Raw genomic sequence first — 24,708 nt, 5'->3', positions numbered from 1 at the left:
TTTTTTTCCCCATTTAGAGCTGTCCTGCAGCAAAAACCACATGTCCACTAGATTCTGTGAAAAACTAAAGTTGCTTGGCCGCTGCTCAGTGAGTTCAATAAGGAAGCAGTGCTGCTCCACCTGTGCTGCCTGATGTCACCCCTCAGATTACAGACAACATGGTTTCTAGCATCTGAATTTCAAAGGACATTTTCTTATAATTCTGAATAAGGATTGCTACTTGAATTTTTTTGTAATATTCTTTTTCCTCCTGGATGTAGTACACACAAACCGTTTTCCTTTGATTCAGCAATTAGTTACCAAAGAGGCAGCCACCGGTGTGAAGGTAAATGTGTGTCATGGTACAGTAAGTGTGTGAAAGCAACCTTATAACAAGCATGATTTCTGACCTTGACTTGAATCATCCAGCTGATCTCCTCCATCACGTCTCTCTAGAAAGCAGGTGGCGTGCACTTAAATCTTCGGGCAAGACACCTTTAAGTTGTTCCCACACCATCACTTTTATTTATAGGAGTGCAAGATGCATGTGCAAAAGATTAAAGGGGCACTGAACATGGTAAAGTCTTAACAGAGCAAAGAGAGAAGGTTGCTTCCACAGCATGGAATGATTTTAGCTGACACACTTCCCAGAATTAGACTCTAAAATGCTTTTGTTTGCAACTGACCCAAAACACTTTTTAACCTCTAGCAATATGAGCATCATCAGGCAGGTTTTTAGCAGATTTTGTAGCCTTGGAAATAATGCTATGTGTGAAGGGAACATGATGGATATTACTAATAATGTGCATCCTGTTGTTTTCTGTACTTATGAAGAGTATTTGTTTTAGTTATTTCTACACAAAGTGATTCCTCTACAGTAGAAGACTATCAGTGTTTGGCTTAGAACCCCATTCAGCTTCTTTCCTCCAGGATAGGGGACGTAGTCTCAAAAATTGAGTGGACTAAGCCACACTTCAGACACTGAATAAAATCACAACCTGTTTTTGTTTTTTTTACTGTCACTTTCTAACATAACTTCTAGAGTTAATTAAAATGCTTGAAAACACTTTTTGTATAATGCCAATACATCAGTTTCTCTGATTACATTTACTGTTTTTTACAGGAAAATGGCAAAAACCAAATTCATACAACTGGTGTTCAGGCCAATTCTGGTTTCTTTTCACTATTGGCAGTTAAATTAAATAACAGCATACACAACAGGTGTTATAATATAATATTGTCATAGGTCTACAGCAAACTGTAATTGCTATGGACAGCAATAATTCAGACTCACTGATGCAAGCAATTTATGGTAATTTCATAGTAACCCAGTATGTATCCATACTCGTTGATCTTGTATATGATCATCTATGAAACAAATTTGCTTAGCACAGCGTACAAGAAGACCAAATATTATCATGAGACCTTGTACTCATGTACTGTACTGTACTGTTGTTTGTGTGATTTTAAAACATCAGGGTCTCAAAGATCATTGACATTATCTGGACATAGAACAAGTACATAGAACAACAAGAAGTTAATACATTTTAAGAAAGAATAAAATTACACCTTTTTTATTCATTGCAATGATTACAGGTGAAGTCACACATGTTCTTTGAGTGTATGTGGGGGGTTCTTAAGTATTGAAATATTTTCATTTTTAAAATATTTTTGAATAAAATAAAACTAAAAAATCCGCAGACAAAATACAGTGCATGATACAAAACTGATGTATATTGTATTGTACTGGATGATTAACATCAGAGAATTGGGAGAGAATCTGAATTTAACCTGCTTGTTTTTTCTGCCCCTTTTATTCAATGGTGCTATTAGACAGTGGTGCTCTCATGAGGTGTTGCAGGTCATCACCACTCCTGCCTTTATACAGTGTTACTTTATAAGCACTGTATATGCCTTGACCAATGTTACATCTGCTGTTTTTTTAAATAAATGTTGTCTTGGTATTTGTACTGGGTGACGTCTGCTGCTCTGCATTTATTGGTGTTCCCAAGAGGTTTGACATTGTACTGTATTTGCCCCATTGATTCTTGTTTTGGTGAAGTTTACTAATTTGACCTAAGACACATAACTGCAAAATGAAGCTCAAATTAATAGTTTAGTAAGTAATATCCTCAATAATTGGACCTAAAGTACTTAATTTTAAACATTAAAATGTACAAATACTGTATATAGCCTAGCTGGAAAATTGTAGTCTTATAGACTTTTATTAGTCCAAAGAAATATAGGAAACCTTTTTCTGATGCTTTAAGGTGCTTTTACATTTTAGAAAAGGGTTAGTTAGAATCAAAGCAATGTCTTCCTACCAGATGGACATTAACAACAGTATTTAATTAAAATGAAAAAAGCTGTAAATTGCACTTACCTGTATATCATCTGTAGATAAAATAATAACATTGATAAATAATGTGGTCAAAGACGGATCTCTTAAAACAAGAAGCTAAAGTGTAACTGACTTTTTAAAATGTATTTGTATAAATCAGCATTTTTTTTAATTCTTTTCACTGCGGTGAGCCATGTAACCATCCAAAAAAATGTGGAAGATTATGACTGCTCTTCTGACTGCATCCATTGACTGAACCATTCATCTTCTGACACACATTGTGACAGTACAGCACGGCACAGCTCCATTTTCTGCATAGCTATAGCCAAACATTTATAGACATTTAATAAATACATTAAAAAAATTTGTATTTACGTTACAGGTAAGTCACAAATTACAGACAAAGGTTACTTGTGTAAGGAATTACTTTTTAAAATTGAATGAAATGTGAGAGAAATTGTTTTTAAGACATCATGTGATATTTTACTTAGTAAGTATATACAGACTACATAGATCACTGTACTGTAACTAATGACTTTAGTGTTCCCCCTAAATATGTTAATTCTAAAAAAATAATTCCTTACACCTAAAACTGTAATTTCTACCAGTGAAGTAAATTTCCCCTATACAGATAATAACTTGCAGCTACTCTTTTAGTGTAATTTAAGATGAACCAGGCTGTCAAATGCAGAAACCAATCACACTCTAACATACACATGGCGAAAATGTAAATTAATCCCATTTAATGGCAAAATAAGTTTTATGAAAAACCACTGCCTCAAAATATCTTACTGTGTGTCTGTAACAGAGTACTTTGTTCTGAAAAAAATGTCGTCAGGTTGTCTCAGATTTAATACTGTACTTTCAGAACTGAGCCTACAGTACCAAGACTTAACAAATCATAGTTTTTTCCATCATTGTTCATTCATCTCAGAAATATCGCCAGACTATGTCCTATGTTGTCTCTGACTGTAGCCAAAGAGCTGATCAACACATTCATTTTTTCCAGCATTAATTACTGCAATACCCGATTCGCCATATCTAAATATAGTGAATTCAGGAAATCTAAATCCACACTGAACAAACTTAAGTATGTCCAGAATTTGGCAGCCATAATCATGTTACTATTATCCTAGGGTTTTTGCACTGGCTTCATATCAGGTTTTTGTCAACTTCAGAATGATCATGATCATTTATATGGCTCTACATGGCTTGGCACCTCAGTACCTATCTGACTTATTATCTTCCTACTCCCCAACTTGGAACTTTGTTCACTTGACTCTGGTCTCCTATTTGTACCCCAAACTTATCTATATACTAGACATGCCTTCTGTTGCTGCACCCCAAAGTTCTGGAATTCTATCCCCAAGGATATCAGAGTGTCACCTTCCTGAGCATTTTTAAATCCTTCTTCAAAAACATCTTCTTCAGAAAGGCTTTAATTTAATTGCTGTCTGTGTCTTCTGCTTGCACCTTGCATTCTAAACCCTTGTCTTTAATTGATGTATTTTCTATCTCCTATCTGTTATTTTTTTCTTACTGTAAAGTGCTTTGCAAAGCTACTTTTAAGGGCATTATAAAGAAAAATACAAGTGAAATAAAATTGTTATCGTTTTTCCCCTTGAGAAAAGAGCCATTTAAATATAAAATATAAAAAACAAATCCTTTGTATTTCCTTTGACAGAACTGAAACAATTTTAAAATTAAGAATGATTTGCCTCAATGTGTAATCTGGAAGTACTAGAACTGACAGTAAGGTACCAATTTATGTCTGTCTGCCTCAGTACGTTTATATGCTCTTGACAGTTTAAAGCACTGACTTTTCTGGTGAAATAGAGGTGACTGGAGATGAAGGTGCATGATTCATCGTAAATGTGAGGAGCAGGTCCCTGGAGACCTATTCCCTAAAAATGCCCCCCAGGAAACTGTCAGATACTATCAAGCAACATATTGCTCATCATGGCCATAACTACTAAATTCAAAGTTAGAATCCGAAGTAGTGCAAAACCATCTAGATCCAGACATAAGGTTTGTATGAAGACATTCCACCAGTCACATACCCTTAAACAATAAACACTGTTATCCTTGTTAACATTTCACAAGAAAATTGCAGCTTAATTCTAATTAAGGGTACAGTACATCTGCTACTGAGCGTTAAACTCAAACATTAAAAGACTCTTTAATTATATCATTCATATGAATTCCATTTTTATTGACATGGATGTTCATCTCTAGAGAACAAAATCATCAAGGTTTAATTCATCATATGCTGTACAGAACTTCAACACCATGAATAGCTGTCTCTTGAAAAACTGATATGTCTAAACTGTCATTTTTGTTAAATGCTTCTCGGGAACTTTGTGTTAACCTTGCTTCATCATCATCAGAAGAGCATTGCTTCATCATCTCCTGCTGCTGACAATCAGCACACAACAGCAGGTGGTTGGACTTAAAATTTCAGTTTTATTTTTTTTACTTTTATTTGAAGTTCCAGCCTTCATTATAAGGTAAGTAAAATGACATAAAACAATATTTTCAATCATACAGACCAGAAACATTTAGAGAAATGGGGCACAATTTGAAAATTGTTTTTTTTTCAAGACAGAATCTGGTTGAAATGGATTGGATCACTCTCACCCTATATAGAAATCTTTGATGGAGTCATGTTTAACTATAATATATGGTTCTGCACAAATTTAAGAATTAAATAACAATAAATTTGCAGTGACTCTGCTAGTACCTGACCACCTCATGTTTGTTATAAACAAAGTGTTGACAAGAACACTTAACGGTGTATGGAATAATGCCATGCTAGTTTACTTATAACCAGCATACACAATTTGTTTCTGATGCTGTTTTATTTGCAGTCATCACAAGGACAGTTGCCAGTCGAGAATCAGTATACCAAGAGATAATACTGCAGAACAGGTGTTAAATGACTCAACAGGAAATGCTTCATTTCTGAGAAACCTCTTCACATCTTAGATGCCCCCCCTTGTAGTGTTTTTTCTTGCTCTTCCATATCGGTATGTAAAATGCTTCAACAGCTATCAACCGCTGATGTTTATCACCATTGGAGTAATTTATAATGTACAAAACTATTGTACCTATCTAAAGGTACAAGGTGCATAAAATTGAGCTTTGTGCTATTTTAAGGTGGATGTGGCACACTACAGTATATGACTTTCTTCCAGTCAAAAAGAAAACGAGTTGAAAATCCTTAAGGCTTTTGTTTTCTTAATACAGTACACTTTATCTTATTCTAGTGCAATACATACTATAAATGACATTCATACAAGGGCGAATGAGGAATTTTTCAGCTTTATTTCATTCCAAAATTGGATACTGTTTAAGTCTGAAGTGCTTACTGTATAACACTTCCTGATTCACTTTTCTGTGAAATTATGGTGGAAGATACATACGCAGCTACACCACTTAATAGAGAATATTAATATGGAATAATGTAACTAAAGGGAAATTTTGGTAGCAAAAAAGTATGATAACGTATCTGGATGTCATTAACAATATTAATTTCAGAATAATAATGAAGAATAATATAGTGTACGTTCAAAGCAGGTGGTGGTAGCTAAAAATAAAAAATAAGGTACACAACAATATTCCACCTTCTTCAAAAACTTTTCCTGCATCAACATCTTTAACTCGGTCACTTGATGTTGTTATTCTGGGAAGGTGTTGATGTGCTCCTTTAACTACAAGGAATATGAAGCTGACATGCATTATTCAAGCTTTCTTTTGTTTTGAAAAGAACGTTTAAATTAAAAAACAGACGCATAATTCATTGAAATTCTTATCTACAGTACAGTATATGTTGACTCATTGGTGTCAGTGGGACACCTCATAGCTCCACTACCTTTAATGAGAAACTAAAGCTTGAAGCATTCAGATTCGCAGTAATGCACTAACCTTTTAATTCATTTTTCTTAAAATGAGGAATATGTTTTTTGTTGTTTTGTACAATTGACATGCAAAGATGACCAATTATTTTGAATTATTCAAGACGAGGCTTAAAAAGGTTTTTGAACAATGTTAAATCATGGTTTATACTAACCGTTGTTTCATTTAATTTTTGGATATAAAATTTTTTCAAACAAAAGAAAGTAACAAACCAGTGCACTTTTCCAAGAAACCATAAGACCTTCCATTTTCAAGTGATCTATCAAGGTACTGTACAATTGCTATGAAACAATGTGGCCTAAACCTGCTAGATTTAGCTGTGACTTATAAAGTAAATTAGGGCTAAAAATTGTCCAAATGGTCTATTGAGGTTGTAATAATTCTTAGCTTTTCATTAGTGTTACCTAAAAACACAAGTTTCAGCTTCTTAATTTACTACGGAAACAGTACAATGGGTGGAATATCTATATCAGAGAAAAAAGAGTTCTGAGAAGATATCGCATGCCAGATGCTCTCTGACCCTGTCTCAAGGGACTTTGTCATGTATTCTTATTTCTCTCTCCTTATTCCACAAACAACCACTGAGCAATTTTTTCAAGACAGCTACTCTAGTTTTAGCCCTTGTCCAAGCCTTGGACTTGGACCTTCCAAATATTTCAAAGATTCCATATATTTTAATGCTGACAAATACAAATATGGAAAAAATCTGTGACACCAAGCCCAACACAGATCTTCCGTGTTCAACACACACACAAACTTTGTACCAGACTTCAAGAGCCAGTAATGCAACCACGTATGGTTTAGGTGTGAAAAAAAAACATGTATATCATGTTTCAGAGGACATTTCCTGCTTAAAAAAGTTACAAAATGCAAGTGGTTCTGAGAAGCAATTCAGTTGGCAAAATGTTTACTTGGAGCCAGTTTGTTCTTGATGTTTTGTACGTTTCAGCGATGTCTCTAGCAACAGGTGTGGCTATATGTGGTTATTTGTTATTTGTTTCTGGTTTATCAGTTTTATTTGTGAATATGCATGTGTTACGTCCCTGAGTATTTATAGTAGTTCTGGTACAGGAGAAAGTGTGATGAAAGAAGTGTGCTGATTTGTATTTTACTCAGCAGGTTCTGGCTCTGAGATCGTTGGGGGTAGAGAAGTAAAGGCCCACTCCTCCCCTTGGATGGTGTCCATCCAGGAATCCGAGAATCATGTTTGTGGAGGCACACTGATTAAGAGCCAGTGGGTTCTGACAGCAGCACATTGTGAATCGTAAGTAAAAGGATTCTTTGCCATTACCTGCTGAAGTCTGTACGTATGATGTTATGCCAGAAAGGAAGACAACCTACTTCTTTAGAGTTCTCTTTAAATTTCTACCTTTATTTAATCTATTCCATTTCTAAAGTTGACACATTTAGGAGTAATTCATCTCAATAATCAAGCTTTTAAATGGTCAAAAGCAAACAGGTGTTTGCATACCCTGTACGTGCCAAGTTAGGCTTTGACTTAACCTGACCCTCTAAAGGAGAGTAAAAGAAAGATGGAAAATATAAATAAATTTAATGTTAATTATATTCATTTTATTTGCCTCTGAAGTAACTCTTATAACTGCTATCAGTTTATGGCCATTCCTGGTTCTGGAGAGTTACCCTTAAATCACCAATTTGGAAAAAGTGAGTTTTGATCAACGTAAAAATAAATCAGTTCAATAAAGCCAAGAACAACCAAATTAGGTTGTTGAGAGGTACTATGTGTCAGGTCTTTCATTTCAAAGGATAGCTAAACCACTTAATTTCATCTATCTCCAGCTTACAGTACAGTATGTGATTAAAATTGAATTGTTCCAAGTGTTTAGAAATTGAAAAATTAAGGGTGACCTGTAAGACCTACTGGACTGGAGTGGGGCTCTTCAAGACAGCGTTTGTATTAACTCTTTGTTCTATACTCCCTCTGTGTGTGTTTTTATCAGGAAGGCTTCTTTTTACTGTTTATTATTATGCCACTAATAAAAGTGAATACAAATTTTAGAAAGTCAGTAATGATTCAGGGGATATATGGAAATGTGAACGATTGTAGTTTTTCTTTAATTTTATACAGTGCATTTTTAACATAATACTTTATTTCAGTATTATTCTCAGGAAATCAGGATTTTATTAAAGAAAATAGGTGCTTATACTTTATTTCTATGAAATATTTCCGGTAGATATTGTTAATGTACTTTACTTAAACTATTATATTCAGAGAACATAGAGAACATTGCGTGTAAAAGGGTGTATCTAAAAGGTCAGGTGCGAAATGGAGTCTCTTTGCATAAGAATTTGAAAACAATAAAACATATTTTACAATAAAGATTTTTCATATTTTAGCTACATATTTTAAGTAAAAACTGTTTCTCACTGCATTACAAGTGATGTAAAATTCATACATTGCCATTGAAAAACACTGCATATGGAAGTTTTTAGACATAACCACATTACAACATCAAAGAAGTAAATAATGAAAATGTACATATATTAAGGCCTCCTAAACAGATAATTCCACAACATCCATTAGATAGTGTCAAACGGATGGTTAAATGGACATTTTGTCATGTTAATTTTTTGTTGGTAGAGTTTCTTTTGTCTACCACTACATAAACAGAAAAGCTTTCATAAACTTAGTCACGAGAGCCGGTCCTGACTCCCGTGAAGTGCGTTGTAAAAGACCCTATGTGAGATGGTATAATCCAGAAGTGACTGGAGTTGGACAACAGGGAAAACACAGCTGGAACAGGATGGGATGACAGACAGGGGGGCGGTGACGGCAGTGATCCGGTGCTCGGGGGACGTAGCAAAGGCGAACGAGTCCAAAACTGTCCAAAGGGGAAATCAGGGCGCAGTCCAAAGCCGGGAGGTCCATCAGAGACAAAGACAAGGAACAGGGAACTTGGAACCAGGAACATGGAAGTTAAAATGTTAACGGGACAAGGTGCTCCGAGCTCCAGACTCAGTAGGTCAGGACGCCGTGGTGAAGCCTATGCCCTCGGGCCACTCCTGTGCCCGGTGGTAGGCAGGCTTCTGGTCGTCCGTCTTCCAGATGCTGAGCCCGGAACTGTGGGAACACTGGGCTTATATAGGGGATGGGGATGAGTTACAGCTGAATGTACTAAACTAAAAACCAATACATAAAGGGTAGGAGTACCCTCTAGAGGAGGGATGACGATTGTGACACTTATCGGAGTACTGTACGTTCAGCTCTTCAGCCTCATCCTTCACTCTTGGGCAAGATGTGTTTGTGGGTGTTATACTGACCATAAACACGAAACAAAACTAAATCTTATGTAAAGGAACAAGTAAAGGTTTAGTACATGCTGAAAAGAGCAGAAAAGAAACACAACAGCTGAAACACTGTTTCTTTTCTTCTCTTTTCAGCATGGAATAAACCTTTACTTGTTCTATTGCAGCATATGCATTTTGACACAGCTACCTATTTGAACTAAATCTTCTGTGTATCTGTCTAATAAATGACGGAGAAGACAACTCCATTTCAATTAATACTAGAAAAATTCAGGAAAAAGTGCTGGCTTTTGAATGCCCCCTAGCTAGACCTTGGCACCATCTTCAGGCTCACTGAGGGAGAGGCCTGTGTCCCTGTGCTTACATTGTGTTCCTCCAGGCTATTCTTGGTCCACTCGTCTTTCATTTCCCTTGTGGAGTCCATCCACAAGCTGCCTTGGGGGGTGTCCTTTCCATTTGACCTCCCCTCATAACCCAACTGTTCAACTCTCCAAGGCTTAATCCCATCCCACCAATGGTGCAATTCCATTATAATTAAACATTTATGTTCCTCAGTTGATTTCTCTTCTGTATGAGCAAGCACCTAACTTATCATTCTTCTGTTACAAAACAACTTTATATGCACAGATAATAGGCTCACTCTACAGCACCTAGTAGTCGCTGAATACAATATGTCTGATCCTGCTATAGGTATTGTAATGGAAAAATAACAGCCCTCCTTGGAGCACACTCTCTCTCTAAGAAGGAAAAATACAAGCAGCGCTTAGAAATTGAGAAATGTTTTAAGCATCCGGACTTTGACAAGAAGACCAAATGGAATGACATCATGCTAATGAAGGTACCCCTTTTTTTTCTCATTACATTTTCAGAACACTTGGTTTGTGTAAATTGTATATGAATTTCTTAATGGTTTATAATAGATATACATATAAGAGATATTACAGAGATAGCATTTGGTCTATCGGCAATGGACTTGAACTGTTAGAAGAGAATAAATCTTATGACAAAATACTTTAGATCTCAGTAAATTCATATCTGCTTTGTTCCATCTGCTTCCCCATTATTTGTCTTAATAGAGATACTGTACATACTAGACAGGGCCAGGATACCACTTCAATTTTATTCTCATGTATCTCCTATATCTCAAATATAAATTGACTTTTTCAGTTCTGTTCAGAAATTTAAAAAATATTGCAAATCTCCTTTCTTACCCTGAAGTGTCTGTTATTTTGGCCTTACTTACTATTCAGTGAAAACGAAATAATTAAAATGAAGAGAAATAACCTTATTTTTTGTTCACACAGCAAATTATTTGGCATTGTATTCTAGCATTATATTCATTATGAGCTAGAACTGACTTGTAATTCCTCTCTACTGTTGCTTTTTACATTTCAGTTGAAGAAGAAAGTGAAAGGGAAAAAAATCAGTACTAAGAGTCTTCCTAAATCTGAAAAAGACATTAAAAATGGAAAACAATGCACTGTCAGAGGCTGGGGAGCAAAAAATGAGAAAATAATGAAACCCTCAGATACCCTCCAAGTGGCAGATGTAATAATTATAGACAGGGCACTCTGCAATCGTTACTATAAAGGAAACCCTACCATAACTGAGAACATGCTGTGTGCTGGAAATAAGAAGGAGAAAGAAGATGCATGCAAGGTGAGTTTATATGATTACACTGTCCTTTAAGAAAACTAGAAATAAAATTAGTACAAATACAGTATATAAACCTATGGGCAGGATGGTGGCGCAGTGGATAGCATTGCTATCTCACAGCAGTGGGGCCCTGGGTTCAATTCTGCTATCTGCATGGAGTTTGTATGTTCTCCCCTATTTGTGTGGGTTTCCTCTGGGTGCTTTTGTTTCTTCCCACTTTCCAAAGACATACTAGTTAATTGGCTTCTGTGGAGATTGGCCTTGTGCTAAGGGTGTTTGTGTCTATATGTGCATTGTGACACAAAGACTGGCATACTGTTCAGTGTGTCCCCTGCCTTGTGTACATTTGCTTTTGGACATTGACTTTCCCCTCAACCCTGTAATGGATATAGTGGTTAGGAAATGGTTATTGACCCATTATGTGATTTATATATTGTATGTTTTTCTCTTTCAGGGAGATTCTGGTGGCCCGCTACTATGCAGTAATGATTTTGTTGGCATTGTCTCTGGTGGGGATGGATGTGGTAACCCAGAGAAACCTGGTGTTTACACACGGCTCTCTAAAAAGTATCTGTCCTGGATTGCAGCTATTGTGAAACAAAATACGAATGTCACAAACCATTAGTTGCTTAGTACAAAATGGCTGTTAAACAGCGTACTGCAGCATCGTCTGTCTTGTGCAGTGTGCATACCTTTTAGAAATGTTCACCTTTTATTCAGTAAACTTTATTACTGTAAAAAAAAATCAACTCTGTCTCCTCGTGATCCCTATTGCTCATCTTCTAAGCTCTGTTTGTGAACTGAACAAAAATAACATTGCATGTGTTGGTCAATAGCTCATTTAGCACTTGTAATGGACCCCACATTATCAAGGTTACCCTGGCTCTACATCACTAGCATAGCAAATTAGTCTAGTCAATTAGCCACTACTTTGTGGCTAATAAATCTACAGTATATGTTTATTCTACAAGTATGTAGGACTCACTTAAAATTTTAGAATAAACCAGTTTGCATCCACACAAACTGAATATCAGTTCTGGCCCAACCATGGAAAGATATCTGTTATCTAAGGGTCTTTAGTTACAGGAGAAAGGCACAATTTTGCACTCAATGGTTGCTCTTTGTAATAAGCATCTCCTGTTTTAAAAATTCCAAATTAAAATACAAACAGTGTAATAGAAAAGGGTGAAAGATCAGTAATGATTTGCTTTTTTCCGGATTCATTGTTATGAAGCACAAAAACTTGTGTTTCTGTTCTGTGTTCATAAAGCAGCAGTGAAACTAGCAAATTACAGATCTTTGTCATAAGTATATAATCATGAGCTCATCCTTATGGTTTTTGTAATTTAATAAAAAAGTTTCAAATATTTTTATTGTATTTTGTATTTATTTTTTCTAGACCCTAAACTGAGAACTGGTTAAATAAGGTTCATAGATTGGGGTGTTTTCCATATATTAGAAAGGGTTCCCAAATATTTCATTTATATTTTCAGAGAAACACCTTACTGCATTTATATATCTCTTCTTTACATAGAATGTCTATATTAATTTACATTCATTTGTAATAGTTTTTTTTTATATCTTTTAATCAAAATATTGATGTGATTTTGGCACCTCAGAACGAAAGGCTTGTAATATGATTTACTTTCTACTAGAACATTTGTTTCTATTAGCAGATTACTTATTTGTTTTTCATACAGGTATTAGTGAATAATTGCGCTCAATTAATCAGAGCTGCAGCTGTGTCATTCACTTATGTCAGTTTCCTAGGAGACAAAACATTCCAACATTTCCCTTGCAACAGAGCTTACTGTATCACCTGCAAGTACACCTCCACCACCACACTCATTCAAGGCCCCTCAGGACAATTCTGGATCAACCAGACAGCATCTTGTACCTCTAGCAACCTTATTTACTGTATCTCTTGCAGTAAATGCCCAGCCATCTACATTGGAGAAACAGGAAGGAGACTCGGAGACCGCTTCAGAGAACACGTCAGGGCTGTGAAGATTAAAGATCTCTCCAAGCCCATTGTTTCTCATTTCAACTCTGACGGCCATGACCACTCTAATCTCTCCGTCTGTGTTCTCAAAGACGGTTTTCCGAACTCATACATCAGAAAGACCACCGAAACCAAAATTATTCTGCAGCTAGGATCACACATTCTCCCTTCTCTTAACTACTGTTCTTTTAAATTTTCTCCATTCATTGGAAGTTTCACTTCACACCTTTCTGCACCCATTCTGACTTCACACCTCTTGATTGGCCTCTCAAAAAATCAAATCGTCTCACAATCGTTGACATAAAAGGGAATAATTAATTAATGTTTCTTTATTAGCCCTATACAATTTCTTGCATTAGGAATTCATCTTTTTGCATACCCCAGCTTTTCTCCATGAGACACACAGACAAGGAGAGAAGCTTGGGGTCAGAGCACAGGGTCAGCTATTGTACAGCACCCCTGGAGCAGTTGGGGTTAAGGGCCTTGCTCAGGGGCCCACCGGAGTAGGATTCCTCTGCCGGCTGCAGGATTTGAACTGGCAACCTTCCAGTCACAGGTGCAGATCCTTAGCCACAGAGCCACCGCTCTGCCCCATAACAGAACCAAAGATTCAAAGATTGTATCAAATCTGGATACAAATAAATGAAAAGATAAGAACCTAAGTGTTTTGATTATAAGACCAAATGCATTTAATTGCAATTGCAAAATTTCCTTAACTTATTTTTTGACATACATGTAGATGTGCTTATATACAGTATCTACATACATCGGCCGCAGGAAACCTTTCCCACCTACTAGTCCACCTACATTTCCTGCATCAGATCAATCCAGAGAGTACCACTTCAAGAGTTACATGAAGTGGAAAAATATCAGAGAGAAATATTTTTTTAACTCCTGTTAACTTGTTAAGCATGACTGTTTTAAATTACAGTATGAACCCAAGCATGTTACCTGCCAGCATGGCATGCTGACAATCTCTAAGGCATAGGATTTAGTTTTAAACACACATTCTTTTTTAATACAAAAACAAGTCTAGACTGCTCTGGAAGCTGATTTTTTGATTTTTGTACACAAGCACCTCCGGATACACCCCTCTCTCTTTGAGATATGCGTGTCTTGACTTACACGTGGAGCTGCTGCAGCAGTGGTTTTTGCACTCCCAGCTGAACCTCAATTAAAATTCGTTTGACAGCTTCTCAAATGTGTTAGTTTCAACAAAACCCCTCAGACGGTGTCAAAAGTTAACATTTTGTCACCCCGGCGCTTCTTTTGTCTGCTGTTAAGGAACGAGAAAAGCCTTCCTAAACTCTTAGGAGTGCTTTCAACTTTTCAGCCTCATCCTATACTTTGGGTAGGATTTGTTTTTTGGTTATAACGACGACAAACATACACCAAAACTAAACCTACTGTGCTATTTATTGCAAAGAAAATGAACATATTTTAAAATGGATTGTGCTGGTTACAATAGCCCCCTGTTCCTAGGCTGCTATTGGGCATTGTTGTTGTTTTTTGACAGGATAAAGTAGCAACCAGAATAAATATGCTTTTTGAGACAATTAGGACTGGATGGAATAATGTAAAGGATGGTGCAGTGATTAGCAGTGCAGCCTTGCAGCACTGGAGCCCTAGGTTCAATCCTCATGTACATGTGGGTTTTCCCCAGGAGCTCCAGTTTCCTCCCACAGTCCAAAAATGTACTGGTATATTAATCCACCCTGGTGTAAGTATGTGTGTATCTGCGTGTGCCCTGTGCTAGACTGATGTCCTATCCATGGCGTATTCTGCATTGCACCAGTTGCACTGGTTGTTTGGAGGGAAAGGTTTTGACTCCCCTGTGACCCTGAATTGGATGAACTAGTTACAAAATAGATGGATGGAATGGAAAACTACTATAATTAGCCAACAGACTGCCCAGAGGATGTGCAGCCATGTAATTTCCGGCTGCAGAGACATATTTAATTGTTGATGTTTTAGAATATCTTCAGACACTTATCTATAGTACCACGGTTTGTGCCTGGATGGAGTGAGAAATTAAAGATGAAGGTAAACTGAAAGCAAATTTCCTACAGTATATAAAAAAGATGTACAGTATGGTTGAAAAAGGTGGTGGCTGGAATATTCCTGTCTAATTGTATAAAGGTTTTAGCCAGTAATTTCAACCAAACTAGAAATCACAATAGAACATTGAAGTCATAGAAGGAGTTCAAAATGAGCATCAAATTATTGATGAACTGGCAAAATACAGCATGTATTTTTTTTATCATTTCCTATCAGAACTCATGAAAAATTCCAGATTAAAATCAAGTTTAATTTCGACAAGTTTGAAAATGGAGCATTACCAAATACTTCCCATTTGATCCAGTAGACCAAGGTACTATTGTAGAAACAACAAAATATACACTATAATACTAAATATTTTTAAAAATGACCACATACAGTATATATTGTAAAACCCAATAGTTTTGGAATGCAAACAGCAGGAGAATGTTTCAAGCAGGAGAGATTAGGTTTGAATATATCCCTCGAAAAAAAGCTTTGTTAAGAATTCTGACAAAAGCTGAGGTACTGTACCATGGATTCTGTTTTCAAACTGAAACCTAAAACCAAATACAGTTAGTATCTTATTTTTTATCTTATCTAAGTGCGAGACAGAACCTACTAGGAAGGTGGAAAAAAAGCTTTTCAAGTATAAGCATTGAAAGAAAAACCGCAACCAGGACAGCCGCAAGTTAGTTCTGTTCCCCAAAGTCTGACAAATCACAAGCAATTCTGTATGTCCCTGCTGTTCTAAAAGGGGAGGCTTTGGACTAAGTGAAAAACTGTTGCTCTCATAAGACATAAGACAGTGTCTTCCAAAGTACACAAGGACATAATAGAAGTTGCAGGCATGTACTGTATATGTCATCTGGTTTCAATGAGATTATATGGTGTAGTAGAGCATCAGCATGTAAATACTTTGAGACATCCCATCTGGCATGAAGCAGTCTGGATCTGGCAGATCACCTGGTCAAAAAAAGACAGCAGTAAAGTAGAACTCAGAAATCTGTAAAACATTCCTTCTCATTTATTCCCAGGGTTGTGTGGATTTCAGTCTTTACACAAGCTGCTCCACTTTAGCAATGAGTTAATAATAAACAATTAATACCTCCCACCTCCTTTTTACAAACAGCTTTAAAACTGAATATGTTCTGACAAAGAAAATTAATAAGTGCAGTGATGATTGAAATGCTATTGTCATTTACTTTGACAAACAGATTCAGTTGAATGCATCAGAAGTTAAAGAGCAGATGGGCTCTATTTCAGTTCATTTGTGGCTTGTGGTCTTATTAATTGCTTTGACAAATTAACAGCCTTATCTATTGTTTTAAGTCCTATGTCAGAAATCATATAAAATGATTAAAGAGCCCAAAATTACAAGTGGTGCAGAGGAAAACAGCTATATAAAGCATCTGTATTCCACGTTAAGTCTTAAATGAAACTGTGAACAATCATGACACTGTAGCAAAACACAGTCTTGAAGCAGAAAATAATGCATGGAGTTAAACATTGTACTGCATGTGTGCTATTATAGCAGCCTCTGGCATAACTAAAATATACTGTACAATGAAGAAGGAATGTTTGGTGACTGAGTGGACGTTTAAAACCTCACACTATTACCCACTACAAATGCAGTTAATGATCAGGTTTCACTATTGAATAGAAATTAAGCAAATTAATCGAAAAGGTCACTCCTTTGTTTTAGGCATGTACATAATACAGCACTGTAATATAGATAGTTTGTGAATAGTTCAGCCTGATAACATGCACTATCTTCCCTCAAAATGAAGTTGAGAAATGAGATACTGTGCAGCAACAATGATAAACAGGACTTGCATGTAAACCCAGCTAAAGAACACTGTACTAATATACGTTTTGTGTGTGGTATCTACCTTCATTGTTAAGTCAAAATGATGGGTTTATGCTTTATGACCTGCAGTATTTGTTACACAAGCACTCAAGACATTACATCTATATTTTACATATACAGTGTATATGTGATTTAAAATCACACTAAAGGGGTGATGTTAAACGTTCCATACTGGCTCACTGTCATTTCAAACCTGGCGTATGTTATCAGCCATCTGTGAGGGGCATCCCCCAAGCAGCTGTGTATGATTGAATGAGCTTGGTGTTGGCTACAAGCTTGAAGTGATGTCAGTGAGAAATGCATCTCATTAACAATCAGTTTCATCATCGTGGAACTTGTATAATTTCAAATAGCAAACAACTCCTACAGTACCTGTGGGTGGCATGGGGCAGTGTGTTTTGTCGTCCATATTATCCCCATACATGTTTGGGGTTGCAGCAAGAAGAAATAATTATAAATTGGCAGCATACAAAAACAGAAAAAAATCAATTTCTAAACATCTAAAACAGAATACAAACAAACAGGATACATTTACATGTGGCATTTTAATATGCTCATTTTTGCAGTGGCTAAGTATCTGCTCCTGTGGCTGGAAGGTTGCCAGTTCGTATTCCGAAGCCGGCAGAGGAATCCTACTCCGTTGGGACCCTGAGCAAGGCCCTTAACCCCAACTGCTCCAGGGGTGCCATATACAGTAAATGGCTGACCCTGCGCTCTGACCCCAAGCTTCTCTCCCTGTCTGTGTGTCTCATGGAGAGCAAGTTGGGATATGCAAAAAGACAGAATACTAATACAAGAAATTGTATATGGACAATAAAGTGATCTACTGTATTTACTGACTCTCTACATTTTTAGTGAAAAGACTCTAAAGCTTACAGATGGCACAAAGGTATTATTCTCCTTGTAAGCAAAACTTATTGTTTTTTGTGGTGTGTATTTTGTTTTCTTGATTTGACCAGGTTTGACATTCAACAAGTTAAATTACCTAATTGCCTGTGACCAATCATCTGTCTCACTAATGAGGTGATTTAGTGTTTGTGAAAACGTTAGGTAGTTCCATGGTATGACAGACAGTCAAGAGTGATTAAGTAATTAAAATTACACAAAAAATGTAATTGACCAATATTCAAAATACTTTATTTTTCTTAATGTACATATAAAATAAATGTTTGGGTGTATATATGTTCATGTTTGTGTTTAAAGTATTACGCACTTTACTATGCACATTTTCCTTGTCTTGTACGGTACATTTGTCTAGATTATTGAGCTGCAAGAAATGCTGCAGTCCAGAGGCTGGTGTTACTCTGCATTTTGTACCTGCACAAGAATAACTTGGCTCTTCTCATACAGAAAAGTACAAATTGCCTTTTCTTGGGGTTTTTTGCCACTTTTGTAATGTCTTTCATCAGTCTTGCCTGCTGGGGCTAATCTGCAGCCTGCAGATTTGTGTATGCAAGAGATCCAAGATAACTGTTGAACCTGTGGGACCTGTTGTTTTGCTCAAAATCGTATTCTGTTGCTTTTTTTAAATAGCAGTACAAAGCTGGAATTGTTTTACACTCTTCATCTATTTCAATAGATGACTGGGAAGACATGTTGACATAATGAGATGTTCGCCATCTCTGCTTCTCAAAGGTTTCTGTGCAGCAGATTTCTTTTCCACCAAGAAATTGAGAGAGATCCATTTAGGCAAGTAAATGAATACTTCAGTAACCTAATTAAAATATCAGCTGGAATGGAATGTGATTCAAAGGGGGCTGGGCTCGAGAAACCTCGGAAAAGCTCAGCGAGGGAAAGTGACATGACAGGATGTCTATGCAAGCACAAGCCTCTATGAAAGGTCTGCTATTGTCTGAGCCTTGGGGGTAGGAGCATAGCAGATATTTTTAGATCTCCTTAAATCACCAACAGGACAAGCCCTCAAGGAGATTCATTTAGCTAACATGAATAAGCACAATTAAGTTTTATGTGGACCTGTTCAACCCCTCTCCACAGGTGCACTGAAGGTAAGTAAATTGGGTGATAAAAAGATCCATAAAATGCACTTTTTATCCAATTATGAATATTGGATCATAAATAAAATATGTTCTACGGGTGTGTATCACCTCCTCCACCCAAGACCTGACTTGTTCCATAAATGTCTGTATATATTCTGAAACCCAGTCACTTCCTCTATTGAACCTATGTGGGATATTTAATGAGTAAGAAAGTAAATATTGGTTGAAACTTAGATGAAACTAAGCTGTTTCTACAGTATCAACAGCCTCAACAGTTTCTCTGTGTTATCTGTGACGCAGACACGTATTTTATTCTGGCAGGGCACTGTATGTAGGCTGAATGGGTCTAAAGAACATCGATGTAAGTCTTCACTTAGCTGGAACCATGAACAAACAGACAGACAGACCAGAACAGATTAGGATTAAATATAGATAGGTTCAGGTGTCCATTCTTAATAGTACTAGTAATAGATCAATAAAATACTGTATTTTGAACCCAAAGGATTCGAAAAGGAATTACAATCTGGATATTTTTACACTACACAAATTAAAAATAATCCGTTAGGTAAACAAGTCGGTCAATTTCAGTACTATGAAAAGTGAAGATGAACTAAAAAAGTCTACATTCTTATGTTTGCAGGGTAACTCCTATTATTATATAATCTACTGTTTGTGCGGCAATATAAGATGAATACTTTAAGCAATAATTGTTTATAATGTTAATACAGTGTGACTAATATATAAAAAATATTTCCTGTGAATGATCTTCAAAATATGCACTTTTTCTTCACATTGAGTTCCAACCTCAAAGACCTCAGTTTTGAGATTGTCACACACAGTAAAAAAGTAGGATTTATTCCTTCTAAATGGTCAGACATCTTTGCTTCAAAACAGCAGCAGATTTTCATTCTGCTTTAAGACTTCAATAAAGAAAATTGTACACACATGATCTAATATTTACTAATAGAAGCAATGTCCTGTTTTCATTGCTCACCAAGAACCAAAATACGGTTATCTGTTTGGTACTGTATATAGTAAAGGTTTCTACTAAATTCCTATATTGTGTGTTATTTTGTTAAGTTCTTCTTCTCTCTTCTTTTTACACTAAATATTTATATTCAAACTAATGAATTATCACATGGAAAATGAACTTGAATTAAATTATAAGCAAACGTATGTTACACATTACTATGAGGTGTCTTTTAGATAAAATGGAGAGTGTGGGAGCATTTTATATGAATGTGAGAGGTAAAATGGAGAGTGTGAGAGCATTTTGTGTGAATGTGAGAGCAATATGTGTGTGGATGAGAGGTAAAGTTTGAATAATGGCCAAAACAGTACCTCATACATTGCTTTGTTTTTAATTTGTTAGAATTCTACTTGTTCAGAAATGGAAGAATTTTTCTACTCTTCTGAAAAACTTAAAACACATTCCTTTAGTGTAAGTTTGTTTAACTTTAATTTTTTATATTCAGGGTACATTCTACAGTGAAATTTAGAATAATTTATTTCAATATCTACGCTGAACTGTAGCACTGTAGCCTGTCTGACTGATGATGATGTGAATATGTTTCTGGAAGGCTAGGAAACTAAGACACAAGTAATGGCATTTACATTTTTTAAAAATCAGATCTTACTTTACACATATGGTTCATGATCCTGGTATCAGAATTAAATTAGTCTTTATTCTATTAATTTTGAAAAAAAAACACATAAGACTGCTAAAATACCATTTACCACTAGTAGCTGATTTAATCCCCATCTGCCAAAATCAATTCCTTAGCTGAAGATAATTCTCTCATACCCCTGTGTCTTCATCATTATAGCTAAAGTTCTGTTAATGTTTGAGCATGCTGCTTGTTCTCCGTGTTACTGAAATAATCATTGATACCCCTCCTGTGTGTGCTTAAACTTGATTTCCATATGAATCATTTTCTTGCACTTTTCCCTCCTTTTCATGTATGGGGAATTTTTTGTAAAAACAGCACATTTGTAAACCCTAAATGTACATAATACAGTACAATATGCTTGTATAGTATTTAATATCTGCATGCAAAAATACAGCCTCTCATTAACATTGGTGAGATACATAATAGCCCTTGTTGTTGAAAATTATGGTCTACATGACCTAAAATAAGGTGACTTTAAAAAATCTTTTTATGATTACTTTAATTAAAAAGTAATTAGTAAAGCCATTTCATAGTTTAGGTGCCTGATGGAACCCATCTCAGACATTGGGATACGACTTTTCCAACTCAGACTCGAATGAAAGATTTTAATGTTCTGAAAATTTAATGAGACTGCCATCTTAAAAATAGATTCACTATCTAGTATAAGTTCTTTAACATTATGATGAAATACATCAAATAAACAGCAAAAGATTTGTTTGACCTACAATTTTACAATGTTAGTGAATGATAGTGAATTTTGAACCAAATTGTGAATACTACACCCTACCTACATTGCATGCAGTTTGTGCCCACAAGTCCTTCGTCTCTCCCCCATCCGTGTGTGTGCACTAGCCTTCTAAACTTTACCCACTTTAATACACATATCAGGACTGATTGCTTTTTGATCCCCACTTTTTGAAAGAAAGGGACTCCACACGTGTGTATAAGTACAACACTGCAACATGGCAGATGGCAAGAAAATGTAGGGCAGCACTGGCACCATTACCAGTACTGGACAGTACTGGTAATGGATGCTGTAATATGGGATTCATCCACACATTAGTTTAAATAGCTAATTCAGTCTAAGAAAAGTACTCTTCTTCGCCACTGTGGACGCATGTGGAATTCCATTAGTACATAGAAAAGAAAAGACCATTCAGGTCATCAATACAGTGTATTAAGATATCCTACTCCCTCCTTCCAAACTCCCGCTCCATCCTCCAAAACTTCACACACATGAAGCTTGCTCCAGACCTACAAAACCCTTTGATAAAAAAGTGACACCTTTTCTTGATTTTCAGTATTGTTCCACAATATTTCCACTTGTGTCTTATAGTCTGTGCTTCATTGTCTATGAAAAAGTCCATTGGGTTGACTTTGACAATTCATGTGAGGATTCTGAATTCTAGAATCAGGTCCACTAGTCTTCTCTATTTTAGCTTGTCATTGTAGGACATACCTTTAAACTAATGTATCTAGTTGCTCTTTTCTGGACTAATTCCAGAATAGCCGTATAGTTTTTTAATTTACAATTATGCACACCACAATATTCTAAATAAGGTCATGCCAGCACACTATACAATTTTAAGCTTTTTACAGTACTTGATTCATTGCTGCATGTACTATAGATGATATATACCTGTACAGTACACTTTGTAAGTGACTATATTGTACAGTATGTAGCCATCTCACCTAGATTGAGAAGGAAAATACATTTTCTTGTAAATCAATTTGTAAATAAAATGTAACTAAAATTTGTGAAGAACAATCATGGTTTAAGACCAATATACATTTTGGGATAACTCAATCCCAGTGTTATTCAGAAATATTTATCTGGCACCCTCACTTGAGAAAAGACCAAATTAACTTGAATTGTTTTGCTTACGTGAGCTATGTCATGTGACATCCTGAAAGCACTGATTCTCTGTAAATAACTTGGCCTTTTCATATCTCTGCTTTTAAATTGTTAGTCTATGAGAAAAGTTTTAATCTGACAGAGGATGAAAACATTGGGCAGTAATACAGAAAAAAACATGTGTGACAACTTGTGTCATTAATCTAAACTGAATGTGGCATATTTAATTAAAAAGACAAATGAAATAAGAATTTTGTTACATAGACGTTCAACATGCAGCCTTTAGCTTGTCACAGGCCCATTGAGAGAAAATTGTCTAGCCTTTACTTTTGGTACCCCCTGGTGGCCATGAGGCACAAGAAAGTTTTGAAACTATGAAGAAAAAATACAAAATTGCAAAACGTGCTGCAACCAGTTATACTCCCTAGTTTAGATAGAAATTCAGTATAAGAAATTAAATTTGAGTCATTGTCATACCCTGCAGGTTGTAGATACTAACACCTCACTGACACCGTAACAATGAGCAATCTCAGGGTACGAGACTACTACTACTAGACGTCTTCCACAACTGACGCTCCCGGTGTAGCATAAAATAAAATATTGTAACGACTGCGGGCTTCGGTACGGAATGGAGCAGCCATAGGACTCAGGAAATGGGGCTGAACAACACCTTTTTTAACTTGAACCGGGGAAAGGCACACGCACCAGGGGAAGAGACTGTCTTCTAGCCTCCGCCCCACTATATACAGTCCCATAGGTCCGCCCCCGGGCGCTGATCTCAGCCCGCCCTGCGTGCGCATGGCTAAAGCGCCCCGCGTAGCCCGCGCCTGAAGAGTCGAGCGTCCCGCCGACTCCAAACCCTCGATCCAGACTGCTCCGCGGGCCCGTCCTGCTAGCCTCTCCCTCTGGGCAGGCTCTCCGTCCAGGCCAGGACCCTACGGCTCGGCTAGGGCTCTCTCCCCGCGTCGCTCCGGGCCTCTGACCGTTCCACTCCTTCCTGCTTCTGATACCAATGTAACGACCGCGGGCTTCGGTACGGAATGGAGCAGGCATAGGATTCAGGCAATGGGGTTGAACAACACATCATCTTGGCCTCATATACATGTTTAATCCCTTCTGAAGCCAATGTTATGTAATTTTGTGCTAAAACAGTATTACTTATTCGACATTTAGCTGACCTTGGTTTATTGATTCAGATTTTCAGTTGGACAATGTAAACTGCATTAGCAGAAGATTAAAATTCACAGCTACTGTACTTTGAATGATTGTGAGCTCTTTTGGCTTGCAATAGCATTTAAACTTTTTAGAACAGATTAAAAGACCAGTTCAAAAATTGTAAATATTGGCATTTCCGAATTGTAAATGCGAATATTGTTAATAATGGTTAAGTATTTATGAAACCAGTACTTTATAAGGAGAATTTAACTTTCGTGTCTGTACTTTATACAGCACGCACAAGATACTGTAACAGTCACACGGAACACATGGGAGTCAATTGTTTGGGCCGTCAGTAAATCGTGCTGAAATGCAGCTACGATTAATTAGCAATATTGTTTTAGTAAATTTTATTGAACAATATCACTTTTCAAAACAGCACCCTAATTACCAATCACAGCGACACATATACTGTAGTATTGTATAGTCACACATACGTCTGTTCTGTCAATAGTACCGCCTAATTATATCCTAGAATACACAGCTCCCTCTCTTTTATTTCGCCTTAAAGTATTTTTTTTATAAAAAAAAGTTGTTCAAAATATAGCCCATAATTCTTTAATTCACAGCAAAGTATAATGTGTGTTAAAAGGTTTGGTTATTAACTATACATTGGAACCTGATTTTTATTTCGCTGCTCTAAGGTTACTTCGTCTGATTTTCTATTATAGGCAGCAAAAAGTATTATTTAAAAAAATAAAGTTTTTTTTACACAATTCATGGCACAGTGAATTCAGTAATACGGTTTTCATAATTTTCCCTTATCACCACCAGATGGGACAATGCTCTATGTATTGAGGCATTTTCCGTACAGTAGATTCGTGCATTGCATGTCCTCTCCGTGTCTCTTCCTGAATGGTTGATTGGCACTTGTCTTGACCAATCCAGTGGGAGTGTGTGAGGT

The 24,708-nt window shown here is 36.4% G+C and overlaps 2 protein-coding genes across 3 annotated transcripts in view; both read left to right on the top strand.

The window, feature by feature from the left end:
• adamts12 (ADAM metallopeptidase with thrombospondin type 1 motif, 12) overlaps positions 1-138 on the top strand; it is a 152,860-nt gene extending 152,722 nt beyond the window's left edge. Inside the window, exon 24 of the mRNA XM_088911721.1 lies at positions 18-138. Within this exon, the coding sequence (XP_088767847.1) occupies positions 18-133 (116 nt within the window). The 3' untranslated portion in view covers positions 134-138. The remainder of the gene's footprint in view (positions 1-17) is intronic.
• A 6,962-nt stretch (positions 139-7,100) lies between these two features.
• On the top strand, positions 7,101-12,523 carry LOC148838091 (granzyme K-like). Of its 2 annotated transcripts, none has more exons than XM_088911398.1 (5): positions 7,101-7,202; positions 7,355-7,499; positions 10,193-10,340; positions 10,898-11,161; positions 11,613-12,523. In XM_088911398.1, exons 1-5 carry the CDS (start codon positions 7,103-7,105, stop codon positions 11,781-11,783), a joined length of 828 nt encoding a protein of 275 aa, XP_088767524.1. In that variant the 5' UTR covers positions 7,101-7,102; the 3' UTR covers positions 11,784-12,523. The 2 variants fall into 2 exon arrangements, with proteins under 2 accessions (XP_088767524.1, XP_088767523.1); XM_088911397.1 differs by having other exon boundaries at positions 7,352-7,499.
• Positions 12,524-24,708: the final 12,185 nt, after the last annotated feature.

Source organism: Atractosteus spatula, chromosome 3, assembly GCF_055471065.1.
Source record: "Atractosteus spatula isolate fAtrSpa1 chromosome 3, fAtrSpa1.hap1, whole genome shotgun sequence".
NCBI lineage: Eukaryota > Metazoa > Chordata > Actinopteri > Semionotiformes > Lepisosteidae > Atractosteus > Atractosteus spatula.
This window is presented reverse-complemented; position numbering and strand designations above follow the sequence as displayed.